Below are 21215 nucleotides of genomic sequence, written 5' to 3'. Positions count from 1 at the left end.
CCTTGCTGAAGCAATAAAAATAGGCAATTAAATTAGAGCAAGCACTTCAGAGGTAGAAATGGGCTGATTAAATTAACCTTGAACTGCAATTAGAGTTAAAAATAAAGCTATATATGTATTTGTCACAACTCACAAGCAACAATATTAATCCAATGTTTGCTAGTCTAATACTCTGAAAGTTTTAATTACAGCAGTTGTTTCGGTTTTAAAGTGATAACTTTGGTGGCTTTCATTTCTTTGTACTTTGTTTCAATACTTTAGTGTTAATGAACACTAACATGTACCCGCACTAAGTAGCTTCTTTGATTGAGTGTCGGCCATATGGCCCGTCCGACTCCCTCTTATATGGAGAGAATGACCTCAGCCTTGATATAAATGAGCTTTCGCGGGACAGCTTGGCCTTTGACTGTGACACTAATGGAATGCTTGTGCTCACAGGCTTTTACATGCTTAGGGAAAAAGGCTTTAGGTAGTGGATCCTAACACATGTTAGCTTAAGTGAAAACATTTATTTCTGGAGCAATACACTCACTGTCATTCCAGCGGCGGATCGTGTCTGCCCGTGTGTCACATTATCTTGCACTTTAAATCAACATGTACCTCCCACCCCGGCCCGACGGCTCAGCGGTCCCGGGCCCTGTGCCTCTGTTGCGTTCTGTTGTTATGTTCATCTCATCACTTTTAAAAGTTTAAAATATTCCCTTTGCCATCCCTGTGCAACTTTTCTCTCCGATTTTCATACATTTCTGTGAATGTCTGTGTCTTTTAGAAACGTCCATAGAATCCCATGATCTTTCTTGCAGCTAAGATACTTGTGTCCCCTATATGTCGTTACCGAGAGGCTGTCTGATTCTTTTAGCAACCCGTGAAGCTGATTAATTTCACTCTTCATTAAAAATGTGTTGCGGCATCTTCTAGACTGTTGTCATTCTCTTTTTTATTTTTCTGTCTCTTTCTTTCAGTCTCTCTCCCTCCTCTGCCCTGGCCACCCGCCTCCTCCTCCCTCAGCGCCCTTGGCAAATGAAAGGTCAAAGACGCTGCAGTGATTAATGAGCACCAAGCGCCAGGATCCCTCTGTCATTTCCCCCCTTGTGTTTTTAGTCAGGCCGCTAATTCCTCCAAGACAGCTCAGGCTTTATTGGCCGATGGGAATGACACGGTGTCTATGGAGGTTTTTTGACAGAGCCGCTCTTACTGTTTGGTTTAGCGAGGAAAAGAAAACTGTCCGAAGGCACTCAGTCCCGATGAAAAACCTGCTTGAAAATTCTCTCTTTTTTATCAGCTAAATTGTTTTAGGGTTGAGTGTCGCTCGTTTCCCTTCTGTTTTGTTTGCTCTAGAAACAAAAAGCCCACTCAGTCACTAAGTAAAAAAAAATAAAAAATTCCACCGAATAGAAGTGGCCGTCAGTCGTCTCTCTCCACTTCATGGATGACACTTCAGCGGTGCACACCGAGTGTTTATTTGAAAAGGTAATGAAATATTTACTCCCTATTGCGGGTAGGATTAGCAGTGGTAATTGACTGCAGCAAAAACCGAGTCTGTGTGAAAGCGACCGAGAGAGCGCGAGTGAGAACGAGGGCCCCTCGTGTTTGAATGCCGATCCTTGGTACACAATGGTCCTGTTAGCGAGGCTGTATTTCGCGCTGTCACTCTCTTTCTCTCCACATGTTGCTTTTTCTTTGAGAGATAAGTGGCCCTAATGCTGAACAAATAGTGGAAATCAGAAGCCACTGAGAATCATTCGGCACCGGTTTTCCCATGGCACCCAAATAGACGCCCGGTCTCACAGAGAGAAGGAGCGCGAGAGGGGGAGAAAAAACCTCTCAGATGAGTGCGAAACAGTTTTGTCAAGCAAAACTCGCAAGCAAATCCCCTGGACTGCAAAGAACCAGAGTTGTCAGATCGGGCCAGAGCACTGAAAAGATCCAGGAGCCCTAAATTGGCATCAGGTGTGGGGCTTCTCTCTGTGGTGATGGGCTCCCACATTGTGTCAGCTAGACATTTGGCCATTTCCAAATATAATGGGAGAAATTAATGCAAATGAGCGGCTGGAATGAAATGTATTTAAATGCAGATTGAAAGAGCCTCTGCGTTCTGCCTGATAACAAGTTGCTTTAGGAGAAGGGCCACATTGTGTTGGCTCATCTCACCCCCTACTGTTTCCATCCCCACACCAGTGTGTCACTTTTTTCTCTGGTTGTTTGTGTCTCATAACAGGCCATTGTTCAGTGGGTAAACTCGCTCTCTAAACTATTTACATTTCTCATTTATTTGAATTTCAGATGTGGCCAGGCCTTTGGCTTCGAGCCGGTTGAAAACGTTAATTGCACAAGGACTTGAGAGAAAAACCTGGATCATTTATAATAATGTTGCTGTTGACCATAACCTCATTAGAACCTGCGATGGCATGTATTTCACAAACAAGTTCCTGGCCGACTCCTTGCCTATGGCTAACCTTGTCTTAAAACACATCCTCTTCCTCTCTGTAAAGAGCTCTTGTTTCAGGGCCTCACACTCCGTGTCCACAGCCATTATTAGAAGAGCCTGGAACACATCAGCTTCAAAGGAAATGTTCAAATCAGAGCAGTTCAATAAGAGGGCAGATTTGTTTTTCTGTTTGGACAGCACGGCTGCCAGACGTGTCTGTATCCAAAAGAACAGGATATTGTTCTTTTAGACGCAGATGCAGATTATAACTTTTAATCTTTAAATGGATAGTTTGAACAGGATTGAAAATTCTGTCATCACTTATTCACCCTCACATAGTTTCAAACCTGTATGACTTTCTTTCTTATGTGGAAATAAAGATATTTTGAATTTTGTCCATACACTCTTAAAAATAAAGGTGCTTCACGATGCCATAGAAGAACCTTTTTGTCTAAATGGTTCCATAAAGAACCTTTAACATCTGAAGAACCTTTCTGTTTCACAAAAGGTTCTTTGGGGCAAAAGAAGGTTCTTCAGATTATAAAAAGGTAAGAAAGAGGTGGTTCTTTAAAGAACCTTTGACTGAATGGTTCTTTGTGGAACCAAAAATGGTTCTTCTATGGCATCGCTTGAAGAACCTTTTGAAGCACCTTTATTTTTAAGAGTGTACAATGAAAGTCAGTGGGGTCCAAAACAGCTTTGATTGGACCCCATTGACTTTCCTTGATATTTTTCAAAATTATTCTTTTGTGTTCCACATGAAGGTGAGTAACAGAATTTAAATTTTTGAGTAACCTTAAGAAACGTTCAACCATATGCAAAAATGCTGAGAAAAACAGTCGTCAAGCATATGCGAAGTGTGCTTTTCTTTTCTTTTTTAAAAAAAGGAAAACTTTACAGATGCAATTTACATGCAATTAATTTTAGTTAATTGGATACACTGACTTCATTTATCATGCATATTTATGTCAAGCAGCTTGTGTTTTTCCCTGATTATTAACCGATAAGGAGAAACATAGGCATTTGACTCTTATCTATCTTCTTAACATTATCTGCTGTATAAAGAGACAGCCGCTCTTACTGGCATTCAGCGCTGCTGTTTAGTGTGCGTAGTGCACTGAGAGGGATGGTCAGGTTTGATGAGAGTCCAGGGCAGAGCAGGAGACCGCTGTGTCCAGAAGGTCCGGGCCTGTGATTAATGTGATAGATAATGTGCTGGGGAAATGAGTAAACACTCCCTCGCTGCCTAGCTTTGTGCTTCATCGGGTTGATGACAAGGGCAGCGCAAGGTGAGAATTTAACAGGCCTGCTGGAAGAAAAGAGGGAAAAAGGAGAGAGATTCAAAGGAGTGAACCATGACAGACTTGGGGAGAGAGAGCCCCTACTGTTTCCATCCCCACACCAGTGTGTCACTTTTTTCTCTGGTTGTTTGTGTCTCATAACAGGCCATTGTTCAGTGGGTAAACTCGCTCTCTAAACTATTTACATTTCTCATTTATTTGAATTTCAGATGTGGCCAGGCCTTTGGCTTCGAGCCGGTTGAAAACGTTAATTGCACAAGGACTTGAGAGAAAAACCTGGATCATTTATAATAATGTTGCTGTTGACCATAACCTCATTAGAACCTGCGATGGCATGTATTTCACAAACAAGTTCCTGGCCGACTCCTTGCCTATGGCTAACCTTGTCTTAAAACACATCCTCTTCCTCTCTGTAAAGAGCTCTTGTTTCAGGGCCTCACACTCCGTGTCCACAGCCATTATTAGAAGAGCCTGGAACACATCAGCTTCAAAGGAAATGTTCAAATCAGAGCAGTTCAATAAGAGGGCAGATTTGTTTTTCTGTTTGGACAGCACGGCTGCCAGACGTGTCTGTATCCAAAAGAACAGGATATTGTTCTTTTAGACGCAGATGCAGATTATAACTTTTAATCTTTAAATGGATAGTTTGAACAGGATTGAAAATTCTGTCATCACTTATTCACCCTCACATAGTTTCAAACCTGTATGACTTTCTTTCTTATGTGGAAATAAAGATATTTTGAATTTTGTCCATACACTCTTAAAAATAAAGGTGCTTCACGATGCCATAGAAGAACCTTTTTGTCTAAATGGTTCCATAAAGAACCTTTAACATCTGAAGAACCTTTCTGTTTCACAAAAGGTTCTTTGGGGCAAAAGAAGGTTCTTCAGATTATAAAAAGGTAAGAAAGAGGTGGTTCTTTAAAGAACCTTTGACTGAATGGTTCTTTGTGGAACCAAAAATGGTTCTTCTATGGCATCGCTTGAAGAACCTTTTGAAGCACCTTTATTTTTAAGAGTGTACAATGAAAGTCAGTGGGGTCCAAAACAGCTTTGATTGGACCCCATTGACTTTCCTTGATATTTTTCAAAATTATTCTTTTGTGTTCCACATGAAGGTGAGTAACAGAATTTAAATTTTTGAGTAACCTTAAGAAACGTTCAACCATATGCAAAAATGCTGAGAAAAACAGTCGTCAAGCATATGCGAAGTGTGCTTTTCTTTTCTTTTTTAAAAAAAGGAAAACTTTACAGATGCAATTTACATGCAATTAATTTTAGTTAATTGGATACACTGACTTCATTTATCATGCATATTTATGTCAAGCAGCTTGTGTTTTTCCCTGATTATTAACCGATAAGGAGAAACATAGGCATTTGACTCTTATCTATCTTCTTAACATTATCTGCTGTATAAAGAGACAGCCGCTCTTACTGGCATTCAGCGCTGCTGTTTAGTGTGCGTAGTGCACTGAGAGGGATGGTCAGGTTTGATGAGAGTCCAGGGCAGAGCAGGAGACCGCTGTGTCCAGAAGGTCCGGGCCTGTGATTAATGTGATAGATAATGTGCTGGGGAAATGAGTAAACACTCCCTCGCTGCCTAGCTTTGTGCTTCATCGGGTTGATGACAAGGGCAGCGCAAGGTGAGAATTTAACAGGCCTGCTGGAAGAAAAGAGGGAAAAAAGGAGAGAGATTCAAAGGAGTGAACCATGACAGATTTGGGGAGAGAGAGAGAGAGAGAGAGAGAGAGAAAGAGAAAGTGGGAGTTGGCTGCTTTGCTAATAAAGCGGGCTGACAAAAGTGGAAGTTTTTCAGGAGAGGAATAATTAAAAGTGCTCAGGGGACTGCAGTTTTAATTTCACATGTAAAGGGCTAAAGATTTCATTTATAGGCACGCTGAGTAGCGAGAAGGTTAATACGACGAACAAAGCGTGCATTGTGAGAACATACACTCGGAGCAAGGCTGCTGGACTTTCACCTAACACGTTTTTAATTATCTTTCTTTACATATTTCTCGCAAGACGGGGAAAAAGAATAGATTAACTGATTAACAATGTTGGTGACCGATTGCTGATGGTGTGAAAGGCTCAAGTGTCTTGTTCTGCGTTAAACATTAGCACAAGGTACAAAAGTCCCACGTTTTACAACTCAATTTGTGGTAAAACAGTGATCTTGGAGCAATTTGACGAGCTTGCAAATTGTGGTGTAAGTGGGGTATATAGTTTGTGAATATTCAAAAAATAATTCTATATAGAATATTTCATAATAATACTAATTATTTGCTAAATATGTATTAGTATTTTTTCCTAATTTTTTAAATAGCTGTACCATGCAGAAGTTAAATAAATTATTTTAAATCTCACTCATTATAATCAAATGATTAGCCATATTCACTCCATTTGAACCCACAAACCCAAAGCTGCTCTAAGTTTTTCTCAAATCCAGCTGGACCACAAATGAAGTTCAATATTCCCTCTGATTAAACCCTGATGCTAAAACAAAGGGAATATGACAGATTGTCTGATGCACAACTTCGTATTTTTGGTTTGAGCCCTAATTCAGACAGTCTAGGTCTCGTTCCTCCCAGTAATGTCCCGGGCTGGCCAAGATCATTCTGTCAGTCAGCAGTGGATCATGGGAATGAATGATCGAAGCAGTGAAATCCTCCAAATCCTTCCCCCGCCGGCCTGTCACACGCTCCACTCTGGGCCTGACACTACTCTATTATATGTTTATCAGTCTCTAATGAAATGCTGACAACTTTCGGTGCACAACGGATACTGTGTTCCATTAATAGTATTTAACGAACCTTGAGCTCTCACAATGGCTCGGCCCTATTGTCGGTGACAGCTAAGGGCCCCTCGGCTGCTCCCCGGTGAGAGAAGATATTATGCATTATGAACATTTGCAATCCCCCTCTTTTGCCCCCCAGACCATCTTACTTGTCTTGCTGATGGGAGTGAGAGCGAGACAGTCCATTGCAATATGGTCAGTGGTGTCTAGTTAGAATAGAACCCATGCTGTTGTGAATTTTTACAAATGCTGATATGTGGTGCTGAGATGTATAATGAGGGAGGAAATAATTTGTCATAATTTTTTATTTTTTGGATTTGTATGATATCTTCAGTTTGCTCCCTTTTCTCTCTTGTTAATTTTTTTCTTAACCGAACAAGAAAGAGTTTTAACTGGACAAATGTCCCTATTGATTCGGTGTTTAAACACTAATTATAGATTAGCACCGAATTATTGATTGTAGATCACCTATGAAAAAGTGGTGGGTCATTTCTGACAGCAGGGGAAAAATGTACATTTTAACTTAATGTTAACTTAATGTTAACTATACAATACAAGTATATAATCATTCATGTTAAAATCAGATTTGGGTAAAATGTAAAAATGAAGAACTGTCTCTCCTTCATTTGATGACTTTTTATTTGACTTAATTGGCCAAACCCTACAGGAATTTGAATTGGAATGACAAGAAGAGAAATTAATCATAGGTAATACATTCTGGGAAATGTAGTTCAGTAAATCTATCTATCTAGCTATCTATCTATCTATCCATCCATCCATCCATCTTGTCTGTCTGTCTATATATATATGTATCAAACTTTCTCATTCTAGTTAAAAACTGGTCAAATAGACTTCTTTGGTTTTCAGTTCATTTTAATTCTACTTCCTTATGTTCAAATTTTAATTGTGATTGTGCATCATGTTTACTCAATTCAAATGAGCAATGGTGCACAACCTTGGAAAGCATTAGAAAAATAAATTGGCTTATTGACGTCAAAGGCTGTGCATCCATTCAAAACGGTCACTGAAGAGAGCCGAATTAGCCAAGTGCTAACATAGGCCTCATCCTCAAAAACCTCCATCGACCTTTATAGTCTTCTCTGTAGTAGCTAATAATGCAACAGTATCCATACAACATTATTATTTAAAAGCCATTATCAGCCCGTGAGAGTGACTTCTGCTCTCGTGAATAATTGGACCCTAGCACCTTGCCATAGTTTATTTCTGTTTAAGTAACCTTGTCCACAGTAGTCACTTAAAACGTTAGTGCATCATGCTAATTCTAAGCAGATGCCTGTTCGACCCACAGAGTGATTAGTTTCCACGGACGTCCGTGAATATGTGAGGCGCGGCGTACGAGACGTGCGTGAAATATCTGCGAGGACCTGGTATGAGAGTAGAGAGCATAGATGTTCCTCATCTGTAATACACTGTGTAGACTAATATCTGCTGCTTTTTCTTATATTGCAGTGCGATATTGATCTGCTAAAATTGTACCGTATTGGAGCTGTCTGTTGTGATATTCATCATTCTGTCATGCCCCCCTTGTAGCAAAGAGTTATTAGAGGCAGTGGTTTGAAGAGGTTGAAGGCTTTAGTCGCAGAGATGTTGCAAACAATTCATCATAAAACCGAGAGAGAGATAGCAGAGTGGGACAGAAAAAATCTCAGGTGATGTCTCGCTTAAGATTTATGTGGACCAGGGCCATGCATTAAGAATTACATCATCAAGTGGTGTGAAGACTTCGCACGATGTGCTGACTCGGACTATTTGCTCTCACATTGAGCCTAAATGGACTTTTCTTACCTCCTCATGAAGCTTTTTAATGGAATCACAAGCTTCCAGGAATAGAGCGAGTGATTTAGTTAGCATTGTGGAGGCTGGGTCATGGGCCCTGATAAAGCTTGTCTGAAGTAATTGTCATTCTATGGGTTTAACGACACGGGCCTTGCCTCGCTGCCATTACGCCACATTTGGCAGTTGATGGCAATCAGACAGAGAGGATGAAAGTAAACTTGTACGTGCCACATTTGATTTGTCTCCTGTCTGGGTGGGGCGCTTTTCCCTCCAACTGTCTTAAAAGGTTCTGGTTGTTTGCTCTCCACACGCATTTGGTGATTCGTCCTGAAGGATCAAAGAGATGCAGACGGATGCGGCTGACATGCATTTAGCAGCCGGTTCTTGATTTCTTTTTAGCAGGGACAAATCGAGGGATTCTTTTAGCAGGGACCATTTCTGTGGGGTTGATTGTTGTGTTTTCACAGTAAACTGCATTCAAATGCAATTGATCAGGATCCGGGAGTCACAGAGGATGATTCATTCTGCATAAACAGTATCTAAAAGCACACAAAGACGAGGAGGAGGAGGAGGACGGGGCGGATCGCAACCCCCGTCTCTGCCACGCAGACTCGCTGTGCCATTGTGTAAACATCGATCTTCCTCTCCCACCACAGCTCACTTCTGGACTCCCTGGAATATTTACATTTCATTAATTATTAAGAAAGCAGAACGAGTATAAACAGTGGATAATTTTTGTTTAATGTTTCACACAGGATTCCGATTCCACAGTCCAATTAATGTTAATCATTAAGGACTTCCTGTTTAGTCCTGACGTTAAGTTTATTTGTCCCTGAGAGGGTACAGACCTCACATCCTATGTCTTGCTCAATATCAGATATTTGCTCACGTTATAATTATCATCATGGCTTGTTTTAGTTGCGGCCGACTGAATTAATGACTTTGAAAAGGCAGTGGGCGACGGAAATGTCAAACAATGAACAGAAATACTGTGTTTGCGCTGTCATTTGCTAATTTAAATGCATGTAATGCAAAACATGGATGTTTATGAAACATCATGTAATGTGAGACAAATGTTCTCTGTTAAAGGGAAAAAAAAGCCTCTAGATTTGTAAGTGTGCGTGTTTGTGAGTGTAGGCGAGTGTGTTCGTATGGTATGCTGCCTTAATCGTATTGATTCTGAACTCATATTTGCAGAATTAATATGCATCAGTCTGAGTGCTATTGTTTTGTGGCCTCTTAATTGCTTCCTCTTGTTAATATTAAAAGCACATTAAAGTCTTAACTGTTGGCGCTATCTGAAGTTACTTTCAACGACAATTTCATAAGACAATGGGAAGGATTAATAAACTGCGATCTCTGAGATAAAAAGGATCTCTGTTATCAAGCTCTTTTACTATTGGGAACCAATTAAGTACCCTTCAAGATGACTTTCACTTGCTGCACTGGTCTGTTCCTCTGCCAGAATTTGTGATTAATTGTGAATTAATATTCTCACTAGAACAAGTTCGCTTTGTTTGCTATGTCTGACTTTAACAATTGCCGCTGAGGTTATCCTAACCTGTTCGTCAAAAACCCTTTTCCTCCTCCTCACCGAGATTGATACGTACACGTCCCAGATCCCTTCGAGCTGAAAATATGGGCCATTAAGAGAGAATAGTCGACAATGATTTCATTCTCCACGTAGAATTTTTTTCGAGCTTTATTAGCCATGCATATTAGTGACTCAATTAATTCTATTCATCCTCGCAAGTCATCTGTTTGTTTTCGCCTGACCTTTTATCTTAGAAGTATTCACGCTCGGCTTGGTTTAAGCACTTCCTCCATGCTGGCGTTCTCCCACAGTGGCCGAGCGCCTCTTCGAAGAGGGAGTCGTTTAATGTGTTCGATGAAACCTCCCTCTGTCAGAAAGCACGGCGGATTTAAATGTGACAGGAAATATGCTATTATTAAACCCGAGCCTTTCGTCTGACATCCCACCAAATAAAATTACAGCATTTCCCCCTTCTCCCTCCCTCCCGACTCCATCTGCCTTTAAAACACCTCTTTCTCTCTCTTTTTTTAAATTTACGAAGATCGGAGTAAACAGGCATGTGATGCGGAGGAGACCGGGGTTGGATACTTGCCCTACGTTACATCTATCTCCCATTCAAAGTTAGTGGTGAGGACAGGACATATAATTGAAAACTGCGGCTGGACTGTGTATGATCTTGTAAAAGGATGCCTTGGAAATTAGATTAATCAAGAGGCAGACATTGCGGGGAAAGTTTGTTTCGAATGCCTGACAGTATCGCTCTTTCTCTCATTTCAAATGCTGGCAGGGCAGCAGGCAGCTCCAAGGGAAATGTGCTCCTTTCATACTTGAGTAATTGATGAATTGTATGCAATATGCAAATGAGAATCCATAAATCTTATGAATGACAGCTTAATTTATGTGAGCCTTAATGAATGCAGGATTAGATTTTAATTAAATATCCTCAAAGGCACCCTGACTAGTAAGTTTTTAAAGCCTTGTTTTGAAGACTTGGTTCATATGTGTCGCAGTTCTGCATGGTAAAGGTAGGTCACTGACAGCATTTCCTCACCGCTCTGAAGATAAGTGCAGCTCTGTTTTGTTAACCAAAGGGACTGAAATTAATAAATATTGCGATGGAAATCATATCTAGCCATCTCATTTTAACTTTCCTGGTTATTTTTAATACATTTCTTTAACTGCATTTATTTTTTTCCTTCTCTCTGCCGTATCTGATCTATAACATTTTCTGCAGTGTCTTTTTAATTAAGAGAATCGTCCATTAGGCACGGAAAAGTCAACCAATTAGGCATTCTACATCAGTTCCCAGGATGTACAGGCCTGCTGCTCCTTATTAGTGCTAATAGTACTGATACAAAACAATTTTAAGCTTCACAATTATAGTATGCAATTAAGAAATTGGCTTTTTGTCATTAATGATGCATTAAAATAATCAGCAGTTTATCTTGCTTTCAGATCTTTTTTCCCTCTAAGATCTCCCTCCAGTATAAATTTATCTCAAATAATGTTGTATTTCCAGTTGCGATCTACAGCAAGAAGTTATTTACAGAAAAAATGCAAGAATATTACAGTGGAAAAAATCCAGGGAGTCAGATGTGAATTTACTTGGAATTTGGATAAACTGGTCATAAAATGTTTTTTCTTTTCAAGTTACAACAATATAAAAAACAACCCTTACACACCTGAAAAATACACAGTCAGTACTTAGAAAATTTTAGAAATTGTACACAACCTGACATAGTGTGAACAGCAGGTCAAGAACGATTTTTATGGCATATTAAAAAACATTTTTTTTTTAAATACCTGAATAATGTCTGCTTTTGCCAACTACAACAGATTGTGAGGGTTTAAAAAACACTTTATGCTTAAACAAACAAATTGAACACACACACATTTTTGTTTGGGAAAAATATATGAATCCCCATCCTAATGAGTTGTGGTCCAGTCAATAAGACAAGATTGGAGATGTGCACCATTTTAACCATTTCTTGTGAATAGCAAGAACTCAACTTTTTTTTTAATGTTATGTGGACAGGTAAATTCAAAGAGGTCACATACATTTTACAAAAACACACCTGGGGAGGAGAGGGTACAGCAGGTCAAGAACGATTTTTATGGCATATTAAAAAACATTTTTTTTTAAATACCTGAATAATGTCTGCTTTTGCCAACTACAACAGATTGTGAGGGTTTAAAAAACACTTTATGCTTAAACAAACAAATTGAACACACACACATTTTTGTTTGGGAAAAATATATGAATCCCCATCCTAATGAGTTGTGGTCCAGTCAATAAGACAAGATTGGAGATGTGCACCAAGTCAGCTATTTTTAACCATTTCTTGTGAATAGCAAGAACTCAACTTTTTTTTTAATGTTGTGTGGACAGGTAAATTCAAAGAGGTCACATACATTTTACAAAAACACACCTGGGGAGGAGAGGGCCACTGTTTGTAGGCCGCTGAGGGTAACTGCTCCCTTTGATTATGTGCATTTGATCTAATATATTGTTCCTCACAAAAGTTCACAGTTTACTAGTGGATGCAGCTGTTCCTGCTTATAAAACGCTATGAAGTGCTCGCACATAATCCATCTATGTTGATCTGATAAGGCGTCTACCTGGCTGAGGGTGACAGGTGCGAGAGGGTGAGAGAGGGCTGGTGGAGATAAAGCAACAACAGTTCAATGCAAATAAAGAGAGAGATAAAAGAGAGATCTGAGGCAGTGCTTATGAGGCAGAGCAGGGCCATTGCGGCACTCCAACTGTCTAGTTAGTGTTCCATTCATGTGCAGGTGTAAGTGACTGAGACAGCCACTCCAGTTGCTATATATCATGTATCATTGCAATCCACTGCTTTGCTTCCCTTCGACCCCTGTTGAAAACTTCTAGAGAAGTTGGAAGTTGATGCTGGCGGTCAGTGTACAGAGTAAAATAGATGTTTAGTGGTTTGCAAAGGCGAGAATGTTAGTGTTTCGTATTCGTAATGCGACCATAGTGTCTGTCCTGAGCTTTTAAGTCTTTGAGCATTAAAAGGATAGTTCACCCAAAAATTAAACAAAAAGGATATATTTCATGCTCCTCTTTTCCGTAGATAATGTATATATACGTTTGTAGTGACGGTCTAGTTCCAAAAATTACAAAAAATAACAAAAAACACCATAAAACCAATCCCCATTTTTCATGTCTTCTGAAGCCATTTGATATATTTGTCTGCTAAACAGACCAAAAGTTGAATTGACCATTGAGTTGAATTGAAGACCTGGATGAGTCTAATTTGCCAATCTAAACAACCATTTCAAAGAAAAAAACTAGCTTAAAAGAATGATTTGTTCCACTTTCATGCTTGATTTGTGTATTGTTTTGTTTGTTTGGTTTGCTTTTTTTGTTTTTGTTTAGTTTGGATTTTTGTTTTGTTATTCTGTGTTTAGTTTGGTTTGTTTACACATCATATGACCCCTTTAAGAAAATAAAAGAATGTTTATGTTTGAAAGAACTATCACTTAACAAACTTTCAAACTGCCATTTATTTTTGGAATCCGTCTTTTCAGATTATCCAGTCTAATGTATTGGCCCAGTGACATGTTTTAGTTTCAAGTGTGTTCTTTCAATGTACAGTAGTTTAAATTGTATATCTTTCTAAGATCAATTGGCCAGCGTTATATGCTTTGATCTTACAGTCAGTCCACACAAAGATTGCATAGTAAAATGTAGGAGCTTTACCTGCCAGCATTCCATCTAATCAAGCCGAGTAAAGCTGCAAAGTCAGGAGGCCTAATCTGAGGGTAGTGTGTTATTGTTAGTGCAGAGACCTCGGTTTGTTATCAGGCCCTTGTTTTCTCTGCTGGCCACCACCTCAGCAAAGTAATCAATGAGGCATGTGCTGCTATCGCATGAAAAGAAATGAAAAATAAACCAGTGATAATCCTTCAGTTAAAAGGTTATTCAGGCTGATAAAAGCTATTTTGTTAATTTATTTAAACTTTGCTTCGGTGAGATAAAGAAAGGGAACAATTAGGGAATTCTATGTGAGAGATTTAAAAAGGGCAATGACATTGGGTTAATATTTTATAAGGCCTGATTGGCGGGCTTATGGAAGAGTCTGTTATATATTTACAGAAGCAGAGATGCTGTGATTTGTCCGCTTGTTTTTGGTTGACTGCGAGTAAATGGAATAAATATCTTCATCTTTACCTTACCAAATGACAAACAAGAAGAAGATGGGAAAGGTTAATTGCTCCATTTGAGACGAATCAAAATGGAATGTTCTTTGCGTAAACCTGAGCGAGACATGCATTGACTCCAGGATAACGTTTAATCAGCTGGCACCGAAATGTGTCTCCATTAGGTCCAGACGTCCACAAACCTGTCTGAAAAATACTGATCAAATATATATGTGTTTAATAAATATTATAAATGTAAAATGAAATACTGGATTTTAAACTTGTGATAAGAAACTCAAACTGACTGTATACAGATTAGTTTAATAGATGTTAGTACACAATAATACAAACTATACTGTAAATATTGGAGCAATAATATTGGCCACGGATTTCCTTTAAAACTGACTTTCATGATGCCTGTTATGTGCACAAAACTCTAGATTATTACTGAGATAAAATTATTTAAACTAGTCTTTTGAGTTTGAGAGAAATTATTGCAATTTTAGAGAATTAATGCCTGTTTTAGAAGAAAGAAAGGTCTGTTCTCAGTCTTTTTTTTTTATGTTAACAACAACAACAAAAAGTAAAAGATTGTAAAATATATATTTTTTGGTAGTAGTTTTAATTCAGTATTTTAAGCATTTTTAAGAGGTTTTGATTTGTTATATCATGACATTGGTATTTAACAGAATTATATATATATATTGCAACATTGTTTCCTAACAGATATTAAGAAACAACACAAGGGAGGGTGAATTCGGTTATTTGCTGACTCTTGTGTTGTGGAAGTGAAATGGCCATATATTTTGTGGGTTTAATCTGATTGCTTTTTCAGTGTGGTGGGACGGAGGAGATCATGTTCCAGTGTGAACTCCTGAGTCAACATGGACCAAGTCCATTAAAGGAAGTATGGTTCAGGGAAAGTTCACTCTTATTTTCTTTTCGCCATGAATGCAAAACAAAAAGAGAATTCCTACATTTGTTACAAATTTGCCACTTTTTGGCTTCAGGCAAGTGCTGTCTATAAAAGTTCCTAAATTGGAAGACAGGATCTGTTATTAACTATGGAATCAGCAATAAAAAAAGAATGCTGGGTGAATATTTGGTTGTTGTGCTGGAAAGCAAAAGCAATGGAGCAGAATTTTCCAGGTTGACCATCTTGAATTTTAATCATTCACGCTTCCTTACGCAGATGTCTCTTAGAAGACAAGAGTTCAATTCCAAGAACACTGTGTTTCTTCTGTAACTTCCATACTGTAACCAGTGTGATATACAGTCCATGTTATACAATGAGGTTTATGTCAAATATTTGGTGCGGTGCCACAAGAAAATGTACAAATTAACATTTTTTCCCCTCAACATTATACTTTGACATATTTAAATGTGCTTTATGTAATATGTAGAACTAAATCTGTTTAGTTTAAGAATATTTCAGAGATTTTAAACCTTTTACCCCACTCACCCTTTTGAGGCTAGAGGGTCAAACCTTAATTTGGGGGGTCAGACCCCCTCAAACCCCCTTATAATTTGCACCCTGGCTGTAACCCTCTTCCTTAATAACTGGTTGGCTGTATCTGCATTGCATTTTGCAGCTAATTTCAAATGTTTACCTTCTGAGTAATACAAACCACTCAGCTTGATCTAATAAATTAATGCAAGCAAACATTGCGTTCTCCCTCTAGGGGTGAAAATCTTGTTTATTTGAATTTGTCAGCATTGTGCTCAGCAAAACGTCACGAATAGCCTTGCTTCTCCCATTGTGTGGAAATACATCTCAGAGTTACAAAAAAAAAAGAAGCGAAAAGGAAAGGAAAAAGGATGTAACTATGTTTGGTAGTTGTGACATCCAGTATACTGGAGTGGACAGGGCATATCTCAGACACAAGTGGATCTCATGAACCATTGTTGTGCTCTAATAGCCTACTTTTGAGGACTTTTTGTGCCTGGCTATTTAAGGACTCAGCATCCAGCACATGACAAATTGTACTCGTCCTTTTGTGAAGGTCCAGCTCTTGTTCTCCCTTCGTCCTCAGTGGCCCCGTAATCACTGTTTACAGAAGCGACAAACAGTAGAGAATGCTCATGCATATCTCAGCTAAATGACTGCAGTGTCCTCTTGAACATATGAGCACAGGCTGTCCTGTTTTAAGTGAAACCCTTCATTGCTGTCGCATGATGGGGATTTCAGTTTCAAACACTCGATGTTATTCAGCTTTGTTTCCAACTTGTTTTTCAGAACTCTATCAGAACTCTTACTGTCATGAGACAACAGTTTTGATCAGGGCAAACTTTAAAGGACTTACTTTGTAACCCAGAAAACTTACTATACTGCTTTTTGTCATATATTATACCTTTTTTGTTCAGCAGAAGAAAGTAAGTCATACAGGTTTGGAATGACATAAGTGTGTAAACAATGGCAGAATTCTAATTGTTGGGTAAACTGTCTTGTTAAATATTTAATGTTAAGTTAAAATATTGCTGCTACAGCTTTATAAAAAAGCCATTCTCTGTCTCCTCTTCCACTCTATATGATATGGTGTTAACACTCTGTAAGCAGATCCCACCACAGAGGCTAAACGTCTGCTTTGTTCACAATCCCCTGCTCTTCCTGGAGCTAAAGTTGATGTGACATTTTGTCCGTTTTTTTGTCCAAGTTTTTTTGTCCAAGGGAGGAGGGAGGAAGGCTTTTACCATCACATGCCGTCTATTGAGGTCTTTCATAAATAATTCAGCTCAGTACATTCAAAGTGATGACAGCAAAACTGTCATGCGATCTCCCTCATAAGATCAAAGAGGTGTTTCTATAGGAAGAGGAATTTCATTTTAGGATGTTCTGTGGGTCGGGCATGTGATCGTTTCTTGCTGGGGTCTCTTTAGCTCTCCTGTGACAAACTCCGATAAAGTGTTGCATTTAAAGGGATAGTTCATTCAAAATTAAAATTGTATTATCCTTTACCCACATTCATGTCATTCCGAGACTTTCCTTTTTCTGTGCAACACTAAGGAATTTTAGCAGAATGTCGAGTCTCTAAAGTGACAAAAAGCTTCAGTAGATGACGTCATAGATTTATGTAAGGAAAAGATGCAAGTTTAAATGGTTATTTAATCGTCACATTCACATATGTTCAAATACGGCATGCTACATCGGTTTTTACATTGATAATGCCAAATATCATTGTTTTTATGTGTCTCGGGACCCGTTACAACTTGCCAGATTTTAATATGCAAATATTTTTTTTAAACCCACCAGCCCCAGTCCCCTATTCACTTTAATTGTAAGAGAAAGAGCTTGAACATTCTGCTCTAAGTAACATTTTACTGTATGTTCTATGGGTGAAAGAAACTTATGAAGGTGGCAGAATCATTTTTGAGTGAAATATTATTTTAAAAGAACTAAAGTTCATTTATGGCCTGCCACATGCCTGAAAAGACTCATGAATACATCAAACAAACAGAGACGGACAAAGTACACAACTCCATTACTTAAGTGAAAGTACAGATACTACTGGTCAAATATTACTCCATTACAAGTAAAAGTTGTAAAGATAGATTTTTACTTAAGTAAAAGTACAGAAGTACTTGCTTATAAAAGTACTTAAGTATCAAAAGTAAAGTTTTATGTCAATGCACTGTTTTATTATTGTTGTATGTAATACTTGCAATACCTCTGAAGCAACTTACAATACATTACACCTACTGAATACACTGACTAGCTTGTATCTTTGGAATAAAGAGCTTTTAGAATGTTAAAAACCTCTGGGGAAAAAACAAAACAAAACAAAACAAACAAATATTATTATTTAACACCCCTACCCACCCCCAAAAAAGCAGAATGGTAGTGATCTCACACAGCTCTGGACACATCTGTGTGTAGCCATTCATCCACATTTGAACAGAGTGGACACTGAAATTGCTGTAAGTACAGACTGATAAGGAAGAAAATCAAAAATCAAACCTGCTTTAAAACCCAGCAACACAACTGTAGCTGTATAACTTTTAAAACAGCAACACTGCTTTAACAAAAACGCAAAACAGCAACAGACTTATTTGACATCAAAACAAAAATAAAAAAAAATGCTGTCTAATCACTCTCACTGTACTTTGATGTCACACACAGAATGGTCTGTGCAGTGCTGCTTCAGTCAAACACCTTTTGTGTTTTATTAGGAGACACACAACAGTTCTTATGTGGCTTTATAGGTAATATTTTCGCTTCAATTTAGCAAAATCAGACAATATTGTGTCTAATATAAACCACAATATTAACTTCTTTTTAATGAATTGTTATAAATAAATATCACATTTGGAACTGGTCAGGGCTAAAAAAATGCTGGGAAATCACTTCATGTAGCCCCAAGAGTGATTACTGATAAACTGTCTGAAAGAAATTGTTTTTAGAGAAGAAAAAAATCACGACTTTCTACTTCGAGGATCTTGATAGAAATGTAGTGGAGTAAAAAAAGAACAATATTTGTCTTTCAAATGTAGTAAAGTTAGAGTCATAAGTTTCCAGAAAAAATAATACTCAAAAAGTGTACTTAAGTACAATACTCAAGTAAATGTACCTAGTCACTGTCCGCCTCTGCAAACAGAAAATTGCCAATGCCAATTATGAACAGAGGTAAAAATTAATATCAAAGATTCCTAAAGAGGAATCTACAATAACACAGTGAAATCCCTTACTGGAACATTTATATGAAGTAAATGATGTCTCTATTTCCATTGCGTGATGCGATGTGGAAATGATTCTGTCACATCTGAACAGGCTGATATGGTTCAAACTCCTTACAGTGTGAATGGCCCCAGGCCTGACTGTATCGAGTACTGCTCTTTCTCATGGCTAACACTCTGAGCATGGAGTTTATAGCCTCTTTTGTTTTAAGTGTGCGAAGTAAAGAATTTCCGTTTCAATTTCATGCCTGTCAGGGATAAAACATGATAAAACGCAATGAAACGCAGCTCATCTGCCCAGTCTGTAAATGGACTAAACTGATGCACATGACATACTTTGGTGGTACAGGAATAAGTGAGCTTTTAAAAAGGCCTTGGGTCGTAGAGAATGCACTCTTCTGCTTTCCTTTTAGCCATGAAAATGAGGCCCTGTTTAGTCACTGGAAAAGCAGGGAACAAAACCTTGAGTTAATGAAGGCCTCTTTCAATCATGTCCTGATATGCCACTGTAACGCAAGTACTGTGAAATATAGACACTGCCCTGAAAATGAGCTTTTCTCTGGTAACAACCAAAAGCAGGAACAATTATTTCTCATTTAATTGTTAATTCTAAAAAATGAAACCATGTAATGTAAATATAACTGTAGATTTATGGGTTTATTTATTTATATGTCATTTTATTTGTTTAATTGTTCTGGTCTTTATCGTTACAATGTTTGATATAACTGTGAATGGAAGGTCTTGTGCCTCAGTAGCCAGTGACTAGCTTGGTTGTTATTGAAACAACTCTCTATAATAAGTTTGTGTTTATCAGTTGAGCAACTTGTTGTATTTTGAATGCTTCCAGTATGTAATTAGTTTGAAAAAATGCTGGGACGGAATCACCTTTTTGGTAAAAAATCAGGGGAGATGTCCCCTAGTGGCTGCAGCGCCCTTGGTAACAACAACACCGATTTATTTGGGACACTCTGTGAAGAAATATTTACATAAAGGCCATTTTAATATTCTGTTTTTGCCAAAAAAATGCATGGATGAACAGAACAGAATGTGTGCAAAATTATCTGACAATCAGCTCGGAGGGGCGTTTTTTTTTTTCTCCGTCGGACTTGCACTTGTTGAGTCATTAATCATTGTGTGATGTTGGTCACTCATTTAAAGTAATAAAAGTTTCCATCATAAACGCACAGCAGGTCTGAGTCACTCAGTCATATCAGCTTCCAGCTATGACTCCTATTAAATCAAGCAAGCAGAACGTTTCCTAAGGCAGCCATTGCCTTTTAATTTCCTGAAGAACCTTAGAATATCATTCATTACCAGAACTACACATATTTGGTTTTTTAAAAGTCTCATAAATCAATAGTGGCCTGACTGCAATAATTATAACAAGTTAACATGTAATTTTCAGGCTGAAAGCCGCATGGCCGGATTTTAGCATATGCAAACGAGGTAATTCAAATAGTGTTGGGATATTAATACAGAAGGGCAGGTAACGAGGTACGGGCTATGAATTATGCATCAAAAAGTGGTTGATCTTCAATAAAGAAAATGAATTCACTGTGTAATCTAATTAGTTATGGAAGTCTATTATGTCGAGCAGCAGAAAGCAACTGTCCTTGAAAATTTATTTACAGTACATGTTAGCTCTTTGGAATGGAATTGCGTTCTGGTCCGAATGTTAACGGCAACCTCTGTCTCTCACCCCTCCCCTTCTTTCTCCACTTCCCTCTACCTCCCCCTTTCCACCACTTCACTTCTGTTTTAGCTCAAGACCCGGGAGGCCTCCGAAACGGACCCAGAGTATAACATCACCGGAGAACCCTCACATCATGCCGCACTCGGTGCCAGGCCTCATGTCGCCGGGAATCATTCCCCCCACAGGTAATGCACACAGACCTCCTCCCGTGCCCCAGCCCTTTCTTGCAGCAGCCTGCTGCCCATCCGTTTAATGGCACGCTGCAAAATCTGACAGCCCTCATCCAAACTACCAGCCAAAACCATTGACTGTCCCGGCCGACCCCCCTCCCTTCCCAGCAAGCCCCCTGTGCAACCACAGCTCCAGAATAAATTGGAGTGGAGAGTTGTTCTCTTCCAGATTATTATAGTAGATGCTGCATTGTGCCTTGAGTGGATTTTAATTAGCCTGATTAAATCCACTTCACAGCTATATGTACATAGGCCGATGTGATGTTAAAGTAAGCTTATCGCCACAAGAATCAACAACAACCGTTTGTGCTTTCAGTTTGCCTGGAGCAAGGCTTATGCTTTTGTTCTATTTACGGCTGGTTTTCATTGTAGTGGCTTTGAAGTCTTTTGCGAGAAAGGGTCCTGATTTACATATCGTGCTCTCGGTTGTTCTGCCATCTTTTAATAACACACAGTCATTAGGTTATGGTTCACTCCTTGTTAATGTACAGTTAACTTCTCGTTAAGTCTCTCTTGTGGTTTCTTGAGCAATTATTGAACACAAAGCCATATAGTTCTCATTTTCAAACTTAAGTACCATGTGTTTGTTTTTGTTATTTTTTCATT

General features: G+C 38.7%; 1 protein-coding gene across 1 annotated transcript in view; it reads left to right on the top strand.

Moving 5' to 3' along the window:
• Positions 1-21215, top strand: part of LOC107600380 (dachshund homolog 1-like) — a 108030-nt gene that overhangs the window by 54656 nt on the left and 32159 nt on the right. The window contains exon 2 of the mRNA XM_016292255.1: positions 20449-20564. Coding sequence (XP_016147741.1) covers positions 20449-20564 — 116 coding nt within the window. The remainder of the gene's footprint in view (positions 1-20448; positions 20565-21215) is intronic.

Source organism: Sinocyclocheilus grahami, unplaced genomic scaffold (assembly GCF_001515645.1).
Source record: "Sinocyclocheilus grahami isolate Dianchi unplaced genomic scaffold, SAMN03320097.WGS_v1.1 scaffold283.1, whole genome shotgun sequence".
Classification (NCBI taxonomy): Eukaryota; Metazoa; Chordata; class Actinopteri; order Cypriniformes; family Cyprinidae; genus Sinocyclocheilus; species Sinocyclocheilus grahami.
This window is presented reverse-complemented; position numbering and strand designations above follow the sequence as displayed.